The sequence below is a fragment of the Syngnathus typhle genome, linkage group LG1, assembly GCF_033458585.1.
Source record: "Syngnathus typhle isolate RoL2023-S1 ecotype Sweden linkage group LG1, RoL_Styp_1.0, whole genome shotgun sequence".
Lineage (NCBI taxonomy): Eukaryota > Metazoa > Chordata > Actinopteri > Syngnathiformes > Syngnathidae > Syngnathus > Syngnathus typhle.
In genome coordinates this window covers 7957462-7976831 of record NC_083738.1, presented here as the reverse complement: position 1 = coordinate 7976831, position 19370 = coordinate 7957462, and the positions used below count along the sequence as shown (strand labels likewise).

The 19370-nt window shown below is 39.3% G+C and overlaps 1 protein-coding gene across 1 annotated transcript in view; it reads left to right on the top strand.

Annotated features, from left to right (window-relative positions):
• The window catches only part of tenm1 (teneurin transmembrane protein 1), a 166236-nt gene that overhangs the window by 3642 nt on the left and 143224 nt on the right, over positions 1–19370 (top strand). Inside the window, exon 2 of the mRNA XM_061286297.1 lies at positions 1176–1502. Coding sequence (XP_061142281.1) covers positions 1176–1502 — 327 coding nt within the window. The remainder of the gene's footprint in view (positions 1–1175; positions 1503–19370) is intronic.

Here is a 19370-nt window from a genome sequence, read left to right as displayed (position 1 = left end):
ATGCAAAACAGGCAGGAGAGCGGCCCTCACGGACCAGAGTTGGAGTTGCCTGATGTAGGACTGAACATTTATTATATTATAATAATTTTGTCCACAGTCTACATGGTTTCAATATAATCCTTGTGGATTTCAATCCATGCCACCATTTATTTTAAATGACATGGACTCCATTACTGCCACATATACATTCTATAGCAATCACCAAAGCAGCTAAAGAAGAAAATTTATTCAGCTGGATCAAAATTGTTCTTCTTCAAAAAAAGGAAATCTCAATTGAATTGAATTGAAGTGTAACCGGAGGACTAACACAGTTTATCTTATGTTCTCAGATAACAGGTTGATTCTTTGGATTGGAGGGCGTTCTATTACCTGAAAGCATTCGAGGCTCAATTTTTCCCTCAGTCTGAGTCAATATTAATAAGGTTTGATCTTTATCTGATCTCTCACCCCACCAAGGAGAATATAGATGAGATCAGTGCTCTGTTTGAGCAGCAGTTCAATACATCTCAAGTTCAATAACACACATCAGGTAGTCAGAACAGAATATGGCTGCATTGCAAATGTTTCAAGGAAATGAAGGCTGGCATTTTGGCCAATAAAACTCAAATGTGAAAATTCTGACATAATGACCACCTCCTTTGAATTTTCAATTATTTATGCATAGCAAATAGGCATGGATGCGGTTCATCAAAAACATGAGTGGGGTCAGACATGGAACTCACACACTCCTAAAAGATCATCAATGAAATTAATTAATCAATGCATTATGCTTGTCTTTCAAAAAAGCATTTAGACACCGGCTGGCTAATAAAAGAAATACAAATGAACGGAATTATGGAGTTTCCTATTTGCAATAGTTGTGTCCTTGAGTCTGCTAAACTTTCTTCATGGTTTTGGAATACTTTTATGTCACTTTTTTTTCAGAACTAACCCCAAATATTGAGGGTGGCACTCATGAGCCGGGACTAGCCCTTGAGTAATTGAATAATGAAAAGGCATGCTCCTCCTAAACTTTGCTCTGTATTATCTAGATCTGTTGTCTTTTATTATTATAAGGGGAGGTATGTTCTCCAATGCTTGCTTTGTTTGTTTGCTGAAGTAGAAAACAAACACACCCCATCCTCTAGCTTTTTTGTCTTCAGGCTCTCAATATGTCTCCCGTCTTTCTTCTTCAGATTTAGACTTCTGCAACGCTGCTCAGATGAGGAGTCCAGACTTTGTCCACCAACAGCAGCAACAGAACCATCGTCGTCAAGAAGAGGAGGAGGAGGAAACATTATGCACTGGACCCACTGCTCACATCCACAGCCGCGGCTACTCCCTGGGCGTAGGTTCAGATGTGGACACTGAGCCGGAAGTGGAACCATCACTCGCTCATGGCCTGCAGCACATGTGGATGCGTGGCTTGAAGTCTGAGCAGAGCTCCTGCCTGACAAGCCGCGCCAACTCTGCCCTGTCTCTCACCGACACCGAGCATGACAGGAAATCTGAGCCCGATAATGGTGAGTGATAAAACCTCTTTTCACACTCCATAAGGAGATTGTCCATCAAAGCCAGAGGAAATAGAACATTTAGCATAGCATAGTGCACCTTGATGGTGCATTACTGCACATGTAAGTACCGTGCAGCACATTCTGAAATCCGGCAACTTCTGTAATTTACTCCAAAATTGCATTTTCAATATACCATCACATTCCGTACTGAATAGAATATAAATCAAATTTGAAACAATATGAAAAAACATCAAACACTTTTCATGGCTTAAGTCACTGCCTTAAGCGATTATAGGACTCAAAACTCTGTTTTCAGACTATTGCTTATTACTCCAATTCTTCTTTCTTTGAAGTTGCCTCTTTTATGTGTTCACATACTGAGTTTTTGATATTGGTCATTCAGCCTCAGCTTGCGCCATAAACCAGTTGGGGTATATATACTGTAATAATGAACACCCACGTCATATGATTTGGGGAGGATTGGATAGCCATTGAAAGCTGAAGAAGATTTAGCTTAAGGTTTTTTTCTTTAGGACGATTAATCATTGGAGTAGGTATCTTCAGTAAATGGTGAATGTCGGCTGCTGGCATTCGTCTCAGAGGGAGGGCTTTATCCTGGAAGGAGAAAGACATTGTGAGGTTAAGGTAAAGAAATGAGCCCAACTGGAAAGGCGTTTGGGATTGAGCCAGCTATCTGTCTTGCACTGGCGGGCTTGGCTCCCTGCAGATGGAGAGTTAGTTAGAGATGCGCACAAACAAAGACAGAGCTCTCCAACACCTCCCCAAGGGCACTGTCTGTTTATGTGCTACAAAAAAAGTGGAACGTATTCAGAAGCTGCAGATAACATAAAGGGGGTGAGAATGATGAAGAGAAAGGGAAAAGGTAGAGACAGTGTGAACAAAAATGCTAATGAGTGAATACAAATAGTAATGTGTATATGTGATTAGAATGCGTATAAAACAGAATGATGGAAAAACAGGTAAGAGGAAACTATGTTCAACAAAGAGGGCTGAAGTGGAGTGGAATAAGACAAAAATTATGTAGGAACAGCTTTAGGGTGTGCTTGTTTTTGTTTGGGATGCACCCAGGGGTGCACTTTAATGACAGCCTGATTGGAAATGGAGTCGGCCTAATGCAAAATCACACAGCGGAAGGGGAGCGAATGAGAGGGAGGGAGTGGAAGTGCTTGGAGCATTACACGGTAATCAATTTGTGATGGCTGTGTGCATATGGACCAAAATAATTATCATTTAGGATGAGACCCTCCATCTTACGGGGTCAAACGTAAGGAGGAAGATAGACAGGCATGCAGAAGAGAACAGCAATTACGGATGGAGGTGGCGCAGGTGAGACGAGAGGATTTACATGTTCAAAGCAATTGGCTGAACTGCTGCCATGCACCATGAAAGCTAGTTCATGTGTGGATTTTATGAGTTATATGAAGGACTAAATGTCCAGTGGCTTTCTGAACCTGACCTATTCTAGCTCTTCTATTTCTTTTTACTCGTACTTCACCACTCTCTTGAACTGCTGCTATCTGTTACTTGGCAACCTTTATTCCTCTGCTCTCATTTATTCTCATCCACTTCCTGTCCATCCCACTGTGACACGTGGCCAGGTGTGTCCATGCGTGGCATCCTCTAATAGGAAATACTTTATGGATGTCACACTTCTCGCCACAACAAAGTCGAATACTCCCCTCCGCTTTCGTCGATAATAAAAGTAAGAGCCACGCAAAAAAAAAAAAAAAACATTTAGGTGTAAACAGGGTGGAATCAAAAAGCTTACATTGTTCCCTAAACAAAAGTACATTTTAAAAAAGAAAGACCTTGGACTTCCTTTGTTTTCAAAGCATATCCTCTTCTTTTCACGATTTCCACTTAAAACTACCAGAAATCCATTTGGTCCTTGTCTGATTGAAGGTAGCAAGTCAGTTTTGTCAATGTATGTTTTGTTGGTGTCTTATGAGGGAAATAGAAAGAAAAAGACTACGTTTTAAATGTCAATACATGCCTGCCTGTGTTTTATGTATAAGTCATTTATAAAAAGGTTAAGGCAGTGTTTGAGTCCGTATGTGTGTGTGTCCATGTGACTGCGTGTGTGCTTTGAGGAGTTGTACTGTATGTCCGAGTGTGACAATTCCCTTGAAGATGGCTGAAGGCATTTCAGAGCATCAGTCAAGCCTGCTGACAAACTCGTAAAAATATCAACCTCTCCATATTGATGACAGAGTGCAATGTTAGGGTGGAGGAGATTGGCAGTACAAAAGACAAAATAAGGTTCAGCTGAAGTTTACCACTGACACTCTCACAGGCACATGCGCACGGCACTTGCGGTGTTATGACCAAAGGAAAGAAAGCCTAAAGGCCTTATTGTTGAACCAGATTTGGGTGAGAACAATTCAACAGCAACATCTGTTCAGATCACAATGAAATCTTTTGGAAAGAGCACTCATTGTAATTTTTTTATTTACATACATACATATACGTACGTACATTTAAAACAAAAAAACAAATATAAATATATATACGTATTTACGTATATATATTTTTTTGTTTTACATATACATATGTAAAAAATATTTTTTTTATATATATGTAAAAAATATTTTTTGATTCACGAAAAGTACATATAATGCCATTTGCGCGCACGCACGCACGCACGCACACACGCACACACACACACACACACACACACGCACACACACGCACACACACACACACACACATTTTTGGTGCTGTCAGGTGATTAGAAAAAATAATCTAACTAATTACTGCTAATTATTTACTAATTCAGATTTGTAATTAGCTAATCTAATTAATCGCATCTTAATCCCATATCTGATAAAGGTCCCCAAGTAAAGATTTTAAATTCTTGGACATTACAAAATTGTAGTGCATGTCTGATCAGTTAGCATATACAGAGAAAAGAAGATTTGAAATCCACATTTTTGTTGAAGTGTGCATGATAATTAAATTTAAAAGAAAAAAGGAGCACATCATCAAACTAACTTGGCCATGCACATTATTAAAAAAATGGAATACAAAAAAAAGTTAAAATATAAAGCTGACTTTGACTTTAATACAGGAATTCAAAATTCAAAAAGAATTTAGCCCATTCCTAGCAACATATGTATTTTTCATACGACATACATTACTGACCAGTACGTCTCCCATCTTAATCTGGCTCTGCCTTCATCCAGTCAGATGTTGCTGCAGACCCAACTCTTCCTGAATTAGACACATCTACAGTGTCTGCAATGAAAACACAAATAGCACACAACACAAAAGAAAAAAAGAAGAAATTACTTTCATCTCTAAAAGACAGATTAATGGGGAAAAACTACTACTTGCACCCTGCAGTACTTCTAATGCATTGTCAGTGAAAGTTAAGTGAAATAATTTAGGAGGAAAATGATGTGGGGGACCATTTAGATTTGATACTAGTGGATTGAAATCCTGAGCTGTGGAAGAACACATGACTCTGAAATGTTGGTTACAGCACTCCCAAAATGAAATGCAAATTAAGTGACCAGTTTTTCCGTTCTTTATTTCAAGGCCAATGTCTATCTTTATGGATTCACCTTTGTTCTCATCTTTTTCCACTGACATCCTGGTGTGGTGCAGACTACCTCCCCGCATTAACACACTGTTCTTTTTATGCTTCTTCTTATGAGAAGTGAGATTAGAAGACACCTGCAAATCCCATCAAATTAAAGGATCTCTCAAATATCAATGCAATTACCTTGGTCCGCGTAAGCACTTAATTCCGCTTTCACTTCCATTATTTTGCTTTTCAAATTTGACTTCTCATATTTGTTGATTCTTGATATATTATGGTGTTCCTTTTCCGACTGAGATTTCAGGTAATGGTTGGAGGAAAATGGGTTTTGAAATTGCTTCGACTATTTAGTGTTCCCAAGTTAGCAATCACATCGAATTGAGGCAATAGCATTCAAACCATGCTTTATTTTGACAGATTTCAACTTATGTTGTTTGTGTCATCTGGTAGAAAGGTGACAAATTACAATTTAGAAAACTGTTTTTTTTTGTGCAAAATTCCAGAACAATTACATTTATTGTAGTGCTCACTAGGGTTGTAAATCGCGGGTTTTGTCACGATACGATATCATATCGATACAAAGAATCACAATACGATATTTGCAGATATCTTAAAGCCTGCTGTGATTCATTCACGATACATCACAATATAGTGCTCTACGATTGATGTAGAACAATATCCTGATTTATAACAATTCATACGCAAAATCAACAAGGTACTGCAAACTCTTTATTTAGGAAATTACAAAGTGCTTCCAAACGAATGACTTGAAGCCCAAAGGGGAGCGAATTTCCTCGTCTTCTTGGACACTAGCCATCGCACCAGCCCAGGAGCCGCGTAGTTGTCGGCTCCCCTTTCACGTGCCTGCTCTGCTCACAACACAACACGCCGTCCGTGCACTGCTCCCGGAAAGAGGAAGCAAGCAACAATGAACTGGATTTCAAAATAAAGTTGCGTCTAATGTCCAAGGTAAAAAACGGGCGATATATATCGATGTTTACGTTTAGCATCGATGCCAACAAATTGTAGAGCATTATATCGATTAATCGATGTGTATCGATGAATCGTTACACCCCTAGTGCTCACAGGAGACATGAGATTGAACTTTGTTGAAATACGTTACAAGTGAATCTATCTTGATTGTGTCTTACTTTACAGAGTTTCGCCATGTGTTCTGATTGAACCTGGTGATTTCCTAATCCATATTCACTAAAATCAAGAACAAAAACAACACCAAACCCAGTTCAAGATCAGCGGCTCAGCTGACTTTGGGAGAAAGGCAGACGACGCAGTCTCCAGTGTGTCACCATTTATTCATAAGACACATGCAAAGACAGACAACCTTTAATTTAAGAACAGTCGAAGACAATCAAATGCACCTCAACTGTCACATGAATGTGTATAGCCTGTGAACAAACAATCTTAAATGCCCCATTATTTAAAGGTATAGGTCTTGGTGAAGGAGACACATAATATACTGTATATATTGTCGCTACAGTAAGTATGTGATTACCCTACACACTTGAAACAGTTACCGTATTTTCCAAACTATAAGTCGCTCCGGAGTATAAGTCACACCAGCCATAAAATGCATGATAAAGAAGAAAGATACATATATAAGTCGCATTGTGTAAGGCACATTTTGGGGGGAAATTTATTTGATAGAATCCAACACCAAGAACAGATATGTCATCTTGAAAGGTAATTTAAAATAAAAATAGAATAGGCAACAACAGGTTGAAGGTACGGTATGCTAACATTACATAAACACTCAAACAAGAAACTGAGAACGTTCCTGACGTAACATATTGAGAGTTATTTAAATAACTATAGCATAAACAACATGCTAACAAGTTTATCGAAATCATTAAATCCCACCAAATCTTCATCCTCTGTGTTACTTATAAACAACTCTGCTAACCCCGAAAGTTGAAGATGCAGCGCTTCCTCTTCTATGTGGCTTAGGTCAGACTCATCGTCAGTGGCAGTTCCAATTATTCCACAGGCCTAGAGCGCCCTCATGCAGTTTAGTGTGAAAATAACGTGAAATGATATAACGTGTTAATAATTTCACACATAAGTCAAATGAATGAAATCCCTCTAATGCTGCGGGAACTTTCCTCAGATGATGGCACATGTTATTAGACGATTGTGATTGCACAAATAGCAGTAAAACCCAAATAGAACATTTGAACTTCATTTAGGGTTAAAATAATTAAATTAGGTATAGATCGTTGAAGCACTTTAAATAGTGGCAGATGAGTCCCATTTAAAATGGGTTTGATTGTGTGGATGTTTGGTTAATTCTGAAAACAGCCACATCCGCAGTTCTAAAAAGATGTGCACACACATCAGTGTGTTACATCATCCTATTTGTTTATTTTTATTTCCCCTCTCAAAGAGTTTGTCATTTATTTTTCCAAATCAGTTGTCCAGGTTAAAGGTCACATCTATCTATCTATCTATCTATCTATCTATCTATCTATCTATCTATCTATCTATCTATCTATCTATCTATCTATCTATCTATCTATCTATCTATCTATCTATCTATCTATCTATCTATCTATCTATCTATCTATCTATCTATCTATCTATCTATCTATCTATCTATCTATCTATCTATCTATCTATCTATCGATCGATCGATCGATCGATCGATCGATCGATCGATCGATCTATCTATCTATCTATCTATCTATCTATCTATCTATCTATCTATCTATCTATCTATCTATCTATCTATCTATCTATCTATCTATCTATCTATCTATCTATCTATCTATCTATCTATCTATCTATCGATCGATCGATCGATCGATCGATCGATCGATCGATCGATCGATCTAGATTTTTAAAACATAATTGTATTACCTCAACTTTAATTCTCAAACAAGAAAGAGATGTTTCCCATCTCGATGCTCAGGAAACTGTCTGTTAAACTCATTTTTTTCTTAGTTCCTATTGTAGCTGTTTGTCTTTGTCAAGGGGAAAGCAAAAACGAATAATCCAATGGTTGTTTTCAGTGCCATACAGTATGTCAAAAAGGGTTGTCATATCCTTAATAAGCATGGTCAGTTTTTTTTTCTCCATCATCTCTCTTATTTCTATACTGTCTATGAGTTGCTGGAGGTTAGGCACAGAAGACACAAACAAAAGTGCCTGAGTCGAAGGGAAAGAACTAAACAAAACTGGGCTAACCCCATTAATCAACAAGCATACGGCTTAAAGATAGCATACAAAAATGATAAAACGTTTGTTGGTGAGCAAATGTTAGACAAATGTTGCAACCAAATGAATTCTTTCGTCAGATTATGTGATAGTGTTTGGTGAAAAAAGACGAGAATTTACGCCGTGTGTCAGCAGGGAATCTGATGTTCCCGATTTCGCTTCTTCATGGCACAATTCTGAGAATTATTCAGACTACAGACTTCTAATTAGCCAGAGAGGGAATTACAAATATTTCATGTAAGCGCTCTTATCCGGCAATGTCAGATAAGTCTCGTTAAGCAGTGTGAATGAGAAGGATTTCATGGCTTTCTCCTTCTGATGTTTGAAGACAGAAATCTTCTTTTGGCATTACTGCGGTCGTGATAACCTTCTTGAGTTGTGAATCTGCAATGCCCTCGGAGATAAAGACATCTGCAGATGTGCCAATCAAACCGTACAAGCATGCATGCAGACATGCTCCTGTTCCACCCGGCATAACTTTCCGAGTGTGATTGCGTGCATCTGTGCCTATGTGAGTGGCAGTCTAAGTGGCAACAGCAGACAAACGGCCACATGCTCAACCTCACTTTTTGCCTCCCCAAGGCCCTGGGGGGGTTGCAGTAATGGATTTGTCTATTAGCTCGTAAAGAACATTGCTCAGTGCCATATCGATCATCTGAGCTGTAACGTTTAGGGTCTTTAAGTTGTAGAGTTGATCTAGTGGTACACAGACTCCCCTGGCTATTTTACTAGAATGAGAGATGATCAACTTAACCCCGGTGCCATGCTTGGCCAGAGGAAACACTATAAACCCATCCACTGGAGCCAGAAACCGTTTTTATTGAACCTGCCGATCGGGCATCCATAAGAAGCTGCGGAGCTTCCGTGGATCACCCATATGTTTGATTCTAGCAGAGTTTTGATGGTTTGCTCCTTTAATGGTGGTCTCATCACGTCGTTAGCCGTGTTGACAAGCTGTCAGAGATGTGGACAAACCCCCGTTTTCCTAATGATGGACCTTAACAGTCCACTGGTCCGAAGGAAAGATTACTGGACTGCACAGCCGCTTGATGGGCATTGCTTGGCTTTTGTGTTCATGTGTGAGAAGAGGACAGAGTCTTTTTGGTATCTATCTACCCCCCGCCCCTTGCCATCCCTGCGTGTGAGTGTGTGAATTCAAACACCCTTCTCCATTATCATCTTGCTGCCATGGCAACAGTCATTGAATCAGAACATCAGTTGCAGCTTTCATTTCATGCTGTCCACTGCCTGCCTATAGGCTGCCTGTATACATAAACAGAGCTCGGCTACCATGCTTTCCAATTTAATAAGCAGTCATATAGCCAAACCTCGACAATCACCTACACAGTGGAAGAGGTGAGAGCCGAGCTTTTTTTAAATAAACAATGGCATAAGCAGGCCTTGATCTGTTTTTAGCTTCAAGCGCTTTTAGCATATTTTAATATAAGCAGGGAGCAGGGTGAGTGGCACATGAAAACACTGAAAGCCAAAAGGAACAATAGCTCCGTCAGCGTACTGAGAGATTAGAGCAAGCCAGAGTGGTTTACAGTGAACTGGAGAGACTAACTGGGGGTGGACAACACATAGGTGCATGTATGGTCACACACGCGCATGCTCTCAGAAACCCACACACTGTTGAAGGGGGCTATGTGTGTGATGGCATTGGAGGTATGTGTTTTGAAGAGGCATTACAAATGTTATGATGACCTAACTGGACTGAAAAGGAAATGGCATTCAGGATGGAAAAAAGGATATTAAATACGGTAATTTCCTTCTTTTTTGTTCAGCTGACATGCCTTAAGAAAACACAGCAGTTTCTATGAAAGAACAGATGATAAAATGGCAAAAAAAGGAGAAAATAAATCATAGGACGTTTTCATCTCACACAACATTGTGATTGGATGGAACTTTTGCCTGGAAAAAAGTTGTCTCCTGCTTTATTTTTATTCTGCTAATCATAGTTATCATACAGGCCATCGTGAAGATGTATTGCTTGTCTTGGCAGGTCCACCATGGCTAGAAGTCTGGGTGGATGGATTTACTAGATGAATAAAGTTTTGGTTCTGTGGGAAATGTGCAAATTTTCACAAATGCAAAGTAATGTAGTAATTGAGTCTGCAGGATCAGGGATGAATGACTTTCCATGTGGCCAACCACAGCGGCTAACCTATCATCATCTGCGAGACCTTGTAATATTTTTTACTTTGCAAATGCCCATCTCCTGGATGTACATGCCATGCTGCCTCTCTCTGTGCTGAAATTGAAGGGAGTGAGGGGAGCCACTTCAATTGGATGGCAAAAGAGCTCGGCTATGTTCTTTTTCAGAACTACGCACAATGGCTCCCTTCCACATGCGTGATTATAGGAAAATACCCCCCTCCCTCCAAAATCCCCTTGCCCATGTGCACAGTTAGACTGAGATTTGCGCAACACTTGGGTTGAGCACCAAAATAGGGCTCCAGTTGTGGATGGTGTGATGTTATTGGTGAATTTGATCAAAACACAGCTTTCTTCTGTATTTTATTCATAAATACGACATCAGTGAGACACTCCTTCAGAATCATTGTAGAAATTACTACTAATAAATGTATTATTAAAGTTAAGTTAAAGTTAAGTGAAAGTCCCAATGATCGTCACACACACGTTGGGTGTGGTGAGATTTGTCCTCTGCATTTAACCCATCCCCGTGTGATTTTAATCCATCCCCTGGGGGAGAGGGGAGCAGTGAGCAGCAGCGGTGCCGCGCTCGGGAATCGTTTGGTGATCTAACCCCCCAATTCCAACCCTTAATGCTGAGTGCCAAGCAGGGAAGCAATGGGTCCCATTTTTATAGTCTTTGGTATGACCCGGCTGGGGTTTGAACCCACACCTTCCAGTCTCAGGGTGGACACTCTACCACTAGGCCACTGAGCTGGTTATTATTATTGTTATTTATTAGTGTATAACAGTGCAATATGTACCTGCCATTAGGTTGACTACAATGGATGCTAAAGCAGCTGAGCTTGTACTGGACATTAGTCTGCTCTTGGTTCCAGTTGTAAAGACTATTGTTCTATGGCACAGTGCCCTGTCCTGTCAGACCAATGATCTGGTACTCTGGCAGCGATAAATGGATAATGGTCTGCAGGGTCTCACTCAACAATCTGCTGACCAGTATGAACGCTGATGGTTGAATTGCTGGAGAACAACATCCACATATGCCATGTTAATATATTGAAAACAAGGAAAATAACATACTCAGTAAAACATTCCAATGACTGTAAATCTACAGAACTAAAAAAGAACATGCACAGGAAATATTTTCAATCTATTTGGCCTGTGGTGGACTTCTTTGACTCACTTGAGACTTTATTTTAGAAACCTTTGTCACGTGAAATGCTTAATTGAAAAGGCACCGATAGGACTTTGGAAACCCGTTAGTTGTTAGGTTTAATTAAGGTAAACATTAAATGAGGGGAGTTTTAATTGGGCTCTCATGATGAGGGAAGGGATCTGGGGTCACTGAAATCTGCATATGTAAATAACTGCAAACTCCTCTAGGTCTGGCTTTAACACTGCCTCAGAGCACTCTGTCTCTCTCTGTAATGTTGTTTATTTTCTTCTCTGCATATCTATCTCCCACTCTCTCCCTCTGCATACACAACCATGTGTGCATGCATGCGGGAGTATGCAGACACACTTCAGCTTTCACAATTTGGCCTCAGCCGAGCTGTCAGCGATATAAATGGGCTGCTTTTGTCGAGTGACATTGATGTGATGTATGCATGTGCTAAATTCGAAACCTCCACTCCCTGCAGATATACGTTTGGTAATATGAGGCTTGGCAGCTTGGTGTAACACATCAACTGCTCATTTAAAGTATTTCGACATATACGGAGGGCCCTCACAAAATCCGAGCAGGCCATTTACCATTTTATGTTTGAAAACAGGTTAAATGTTCATCCATGTCTGTGTGATTGACCAAATTAACCCTTCGGTAAAGATTCATTTGTACAGGGGAAGTGGTACATATGTAAATGATCACAAATATGCAATACATTAGATTTTATTGTTAGTCATTCACTGTGAACCATTTCTGCCTGAGCAGAGGTTATTCATCATGCAGCCACCCAATCACTTTGCAAGATAGATTACCCAGGCAGATGATCAGGCTCTGCAATGGCAATCGTCTTACCAACTTAAGAATGCTGCTAAAAAAAAAGCTATTTATGAGTGTCTTAAGAAAAAATAAGGAGTCAAGGAGTGCATATGTTATGGACGTGTGTCCTGTACAGTAAGTGTGTGCACTTGTGCTGACAATTGGACATTTGCTCTGTCACCACCCGGTCACCCCAGTGTCGTGGAACTTCTCATGGCCAATGTAGACCTGCTGCCAATGTTTTAGATAACTGAGTGTGCTGCCTCCATCCAAACAGATGCTCAACCCCATTTCCAGAGTCTCTTTTTTTGTGTGCAAAATGTTTTTGATCATTTTAATTGTAAAGCCAAGAATCTTCTGTAACTAAAATCTATTCCAAGAGGCATTTGGCCTTCATTTTCTTTTCAATAAGATTATGACTTGTGAAAATTAACAACTAACCGATTTTGTTTTTCTCCAAAGAACTTTTTAGTTGCCCAAGCAGGGTTCTAGGATGTTGCCCAACCCCTCTTTGTTTTTACCCATCCCTCGATGTTAGTCAATCATTTTGGTTGAAATAGAAATTCTATAGGTAAGAAATCCAGAGACAAATGTGACATTTCATACAAGGTAAAGATAAAGTCAGTATGATCCAATTATGTCAATCTCCATAACTCAGGAACAAATGTGTTGACACATCTCTCTATTTTCTTATTAAGCTATGGACTTCAAAGATGCACTTGAGCAACTTAGTAACTAAACAGTTGTAAAACGAACTTAGCAGTAATTATAATAACCAGTCAACCTAGGTACTATTGTACCTGTGTACAATACTTACCAAATGGCCTAATTATGATTTGCAAGTAATATGCGTATTTTGGGCTAAGTAGCGATGATACGTCCACGCAAACGATTGGGATCATTCTGCTCACCTACTTTATGAAGGTGCAGTGAGAGGAAATGATCGCAGGATTTGGAAATCCAGTTGTCACCTCACTTATTGTCATTCGTAACTACTCTGTATTGCTTTGACAAAGCAGGTCATCATGAATTATTCTGTGGGCAACGACAGAGCGGAAAAGCATTCGAGCGATAGTATCCTAGCGATAATCTTTTGTACACCAAGTCGGATGGAAGCCGGTCTACTGTCACGTAAATATAGGCTTGTTAACAGTGCAGCTCTTTAGCTCGTGATTAGCTTGCACAACAGGCATTGTTCTGCAGCATTTCTTCCTCTCAAATGGATGGTAAGGAAAATCACCAACAGTAGATATATTAGAAATAATTGCACATAGAAGATAGTGTTTATAGGTTTTTCTTTAAGGTAGTGCTTTGTTTTAACGCCGCTTTTAAAAGCAATAGAATATATTTAATTTAGGATTCTATTATGATTAACAGGACCTGCTTGATTGTCATAGAACCACAGTTTTAACGAATGTTATCCATCATGTATTCAGTCAAGCCAACATGAATAAATAGCATTATATTATTGAAATTGCATGAAAATTAATTTATGGCTTTTTAGATGCACTTGATGCAGCTGTGGCTCATGTTCACCTTGAGTCAAGGAGGCCATCGCGGGTTTGGACGTTATATATTAATTTTCCAGAACGGATGAACCGTGTGAATATTATCCATCCATCCATCCATCCATCCATCCATCCATCCATCCATCCATCCATCCATCCATCCATCCATCCATCATCCATCCATCCATCCATCCATCCATCCATCCATCCATCCATCCATCCATCCATCCATCCATCCATCCATCCATCCATGCATGCATCCATGCATGCATGCATACATCATCTGTACCGCTTGTCTCCACGGGGGTTACGGGTGTGCTGGAGCCTAGCTCAACAGTCATCAGGCAGTAGGCGGGGGACACCCTGAACCGGTTGCCAGCCAATCACCAGGCATACAGAGACGAACAACCATCCACACCCGCACTCACACCTATGGGGAATTTGGAGTGCTTAATCAGCCTACCATGCATGTTTTGGGAGGAAACTGGAATGCCCGGAGAAAACCCACAGGCACAGGGAGAACATGCAAACTCCACACATGGTTGTCCTGAGGTGGAATTGAACCCGCACCCTCTGAACTGGGAACAATTATTATTATTGTTATTATTATTATTAGTAGTAGTAGTAGTAGTAGTAATAGTAAATAGAATACCATAAAATTCTCTATTTTGAGCGGTTCTACTCCCCCTGTTATGCGGCCATCCAGTTAAAGAGTATGTTACAATTAGAAAATTGCATTTTAAGATTGAATGTATTTGATCACGCAATCACCATTCAGCCCTTTTTTCCCATGCACCTAAATAATAGAACCTAATGCGAAGTTGATGGGGAGTGGCTAGGAATTAGTTATAGTTGTCCTTATAAAGAGAAAAAACATGCATTGTCAAAAATAGATATTGCTTCAGTCTCTGTATGTATTGTTTCTGTTGTTGTTTTATCCCTGGGTGGGTTGAAGGGACTATATCTTAGCATGTTTTGTGTGAATATACACCATATTCAGTATAAGGTTCCCTGGTAGCATATCTGAGGTACTCTTATCATGACTCTTATTGCGTTTGTAACTGTGATGGAACAAAGGGAATGGCAAGAACCATGAGTGATCAGAAGAAGATCCCCTGTATGATTCATGAATGAGCAAATCTTGTCTTAGCCTGTGAGATGGGTGGAGAGTTGAGCGCCTTGGGGAAGTCTGTGTTTGAGCCTCCTCATAACTGTGGAACAACATAGATAATAGGGTGTGTGGTTGACGATATGTGGTTCTTCATTTCTTGTCTTTTTGGGTCAGCATGGGAGTAGGGTCAGCGCCACAACAGAGTAGAGGAGGCAAAGGGAGGATGGATCAAAGAGGACAGTCTCTCCAATGGCTGTCCTTGCCCTCAGTTGCCCTTTGTCAACTCCTCACCATTATGCGTTCATCCCTGATTTATGTGATGTCGATGATGTAGCAGTATACTTTCTTTTGACCTTATTCAAAGAGACATGGAACCACGACTTGGGCTTGAATTGAGTTGAAACTGCAGAGCTATAAACAGTCATATAAATGTTAGTTAAGAAAACAAAAAAAACTATTGAATTCTTCCGAATACATCTAAATCTCGATTTTACGCGGGCTCTGGGGTCCAGAATTTGGTAATCGCGTTAACCCCGAAAGCTATCCTTGCTATCCGTAACACCGTAATAAAGCAGTCATAAAGATCAAACAGCCTGACTCCTTTAAATTGGTCACAAAAATTCAGCGTTAAGGTCGACGCGCTAGTCATTTAGCTTCATACGGTCCTTATATCCTCCATTTAAAATACTACTTGAAAATGTATTTATGACAAAAAAAAATGGGGCCCATGACCAAACTGGGTTGGACAGAAAGTCACATAGGATCGGAGTGACTACAATCGAGATTTAGGTGTAATTTAAGAATATTTATTCATTTCATGTTCTTAAATTATTATTGTTCAGTTAATTTTTTGGAGATAAACTACTTTTTTTGTGTTATGATTAGTGAGAAATATTTATCACCCTAATAAATTTTAAGATTTTGAAAAGTACTTGTGACTTGCACATGTATGTGAAGGTCATACATTTTAAATGTGTTGTTTTGGACCAACAATATATTTGTTGTGCTTATGGCCAAAGGCCATTTTATGTCTTTTGATTCTGGTGTGATTTCCAGAGTTATTTGCAGCTGGGCTTGCTAAGTTGAATGGATCTCTGGGGATATTAAAGAAAATGCAGAGGTTGCCCATGGCTGCAATATAAAATAAATACGGTACAGTATGGCGATACATTATTGAATTAAAAAGCATGCAAGCATGATCCTTAGGTAAGGTTTGGTCAAAGGTGGAGAATGAAGAGATATTTATCAACAAATTTTCAGGTGGACTTGTTTGAAGTTTCAACTTTAATCCAAAAAACAGATGAACAGTTGTTATCCAGGATGGTCATTCACCAGCCTGCCTGATAGCAATGACTCTATTTTGACCACCATGAAGGGAAACACCCTCCAAAGGTGCACTACACAGTATATAGGGTGACTTCAAACATAAAGAATATAACTGAAGAAGCATTTTGCACTAAAAGTAAACCGTCTTCAACAAACAAGACTCCACTTACCTGCATTCAACATTTGTTAACACCTGAGAATCTACCACAGATCTAAATTAAAGTATTCCAATGACCAGTACAAGGCCAGGTGGGGCATGTTCCTGTGGGCTAATTATCACCAAATTTGTTTTGTATTTTTATGGATGCTGCAAGGGTTGTAATTATGGCTGAAACAATCACAGGGGTAATGACTGTCGTGTTTGTATGTGTGTGTGTGTGTGTGTGTGTGTGTGTGTGTGTGTGTGTTCCATGCGTGCATGTAATCATCAGTTGAACCCTAAATGTGACTCAATGGCTTTAAGTTAAAAAACTCTTAATTTTTTTCCTTCTGTGGCAAAACGTATTGCATACTATGATTGAGTAATTCAGAACGTATTTGCAAGGACATTCACTGTGAGGTGTGAAAACTGGTTGTTTGTCTACATGTGGCCTGTTATACGTTGGTGACCAGTTTATGGTATACTCTGCCCCCTTGCCCAAAGTCAGCTATTATGGTTTGGACAAAACACCGGTGTCTAGAAATTCCAATCTTTCCACAACACAGGCTTCTACGAAATGAGTTGCCAGTTATGCTGAAGGAGATGAGGTTCAGTTAACTAATAACATAATGAAAGACCGTAAAATAGTAAATGTTTTTCTTTTTCTTCATTTCTTTTTTTTTTTTGCATTTGCGTCTTGTAGCCCCGATATTTTATTATCTTTTACTGGGCTCAGTAACTGTAATAATATTTTTAAAAATTCACAAGTAACATATGTTACTTTGTTTTTACCTATATGTTATTTTGACTGTAACGCATTACAATTGTAACTTGTTACCCCAACAGTGGTTACTATTAACATCATAACATTTTTAATCATCCCGCAATTTGGAATTTGCATTTAATAATTCACTTTGCAAAAATCGTGACTATATCCACAATCATATGACATTTGTTGGTGGCTGGACCTGTTTCATCCCACAGCGTCATCTGTGAACGTCTCTTTTATTTTATTATCTCGAAATCACTGTTGAATTCTGCCCAATTTTACAGATATGAGAGAGGCGAGTGGAATGGGAGGAAATCAATGTATGTTTGAAGATAAAAAGAAGAACGGGCCAGGTTAGTCCACAGGTCAAGGGTGTATTGTGGCGTATTGACTTTCCCCTCAGGGGAAAACACGTTGAAAGGATATTGTTGACAAGTCAAGACAAGCTTGAAGCTCAGTAAAGTGGACGTACACTTTACTCCATTATACTCCATTCATTATTTTTTTACACAGCACACTGTCTGTCTTGGTCTGGTCACCTGCTCACCTATAGACAAACAACGATTCACATTCACACATACGGAGAATATAAAGTCTTTGGTGCACAAGAAGAAAATGCAAACTCCACACGGGAAGGCTGGAACCTGTATTTAAACCCCCAACCTCAAAGCTGTGTGCTAAACAGTCATCCAATATGCTTTATTATCTTTTGAGTGGAAATTTATATTTCACAGTCAATATGAACACACGGAACAAATGGAGTCGTAAAGGTTTAGAGTGCACTGATATTTTAAGATGACTCAACAATTGTAAAATGTGGATCCTAGTAAGAGAGGACTTTAGTAGGATTCCATTCCCCCAAAAATGCAATAAGACTAATCACAATCCTTCAGATATTTATGTATTGCTCGGGAAAAGGTGTTTTGGCAAATGATGATTTACACTACACCGATATGTCTTAAAACAACTGACAAGTCAGGATTAATCTTGAAGCTCAGTAAAGTGGACAAATACTCCTACGTTGGGAGGAAATTCAGTTATACAATCAGGACTTGAATAAGCAGCAGACTCAAAATGGAGTCTGAGAGGTGTTCTGTCACTGAGCGTCGAAGGCTTGCAAGTGATACCGTGGGCAACAATTCTTCATCATGAAGGTTCTTTAAAGGAGTAAAAGAGGTTTGCAAAGACTGCCCCGACATTTATAGATGACTCAATACTATGATGATCCCATTATGACAGGAATTAGTAGGATATTTTACAGATATGAAAGAGGCAAGATATTTTAAATTTGTATGTATGTAAATTTCGTATTTCAAATTTTGTATGTTTGCACTAGGAAGGGCAGTAATGTCCTTAAAACTTTGTGAAGGAATGATGCATGAAGGAACACCCTGTCCTATTTCAGCAACCATTTCTATTTCAATCCATTTTGATGTTCTGGAAAAGGGGGCATTATTCATCATCATTCATATATAGGAGTCCACACAATACTCGCAGAACTGTCCAACCCCGTCTACACTCTACATAATGGTCTTGTTGTTGTGGCTGTTTGGATTTATGATGAGGTTGTCAGTTACTATGCTTCTTTATTTTGTCACTGTTTCGTCTTTCAATTTAAGCTCTGATTGGTGCGTTCAGAATGTCTCATGCAATGATGCTCAACCAGTGTGCCCTGACACAATAATTGTGATGTGCGAGATCATCAGGTGTGCCTGAGGAAATAATCTACTATCAAATATTTGGACTTTTTTTTTTTTTAATTATAACAAGCTGTTTGTTAATTCATCATGCCAAATCACATGTACCGTAATTTTCTGACTATAAGTCGCACCGAAGTACAAGTCGCACCAGCCATAAAATGCCCAAAAAAGCGAAAAAAAACATATATATGTATATAAGTCGCTCCTGAGTATAAGTCGCCCCCCCACCCAAACTATGAAAAAAAACGCGACTTATAGTCCGAAAATTACGGTAGTGACAGAACAAATAATTTCTCTTCCATTAGATGTCAAAAAACATACAATTTACATGTACTACCTATAGCCACATTTTTTTAATTGTTTCACTAAGTGGTGTGCTGTGAGATTTTGGTC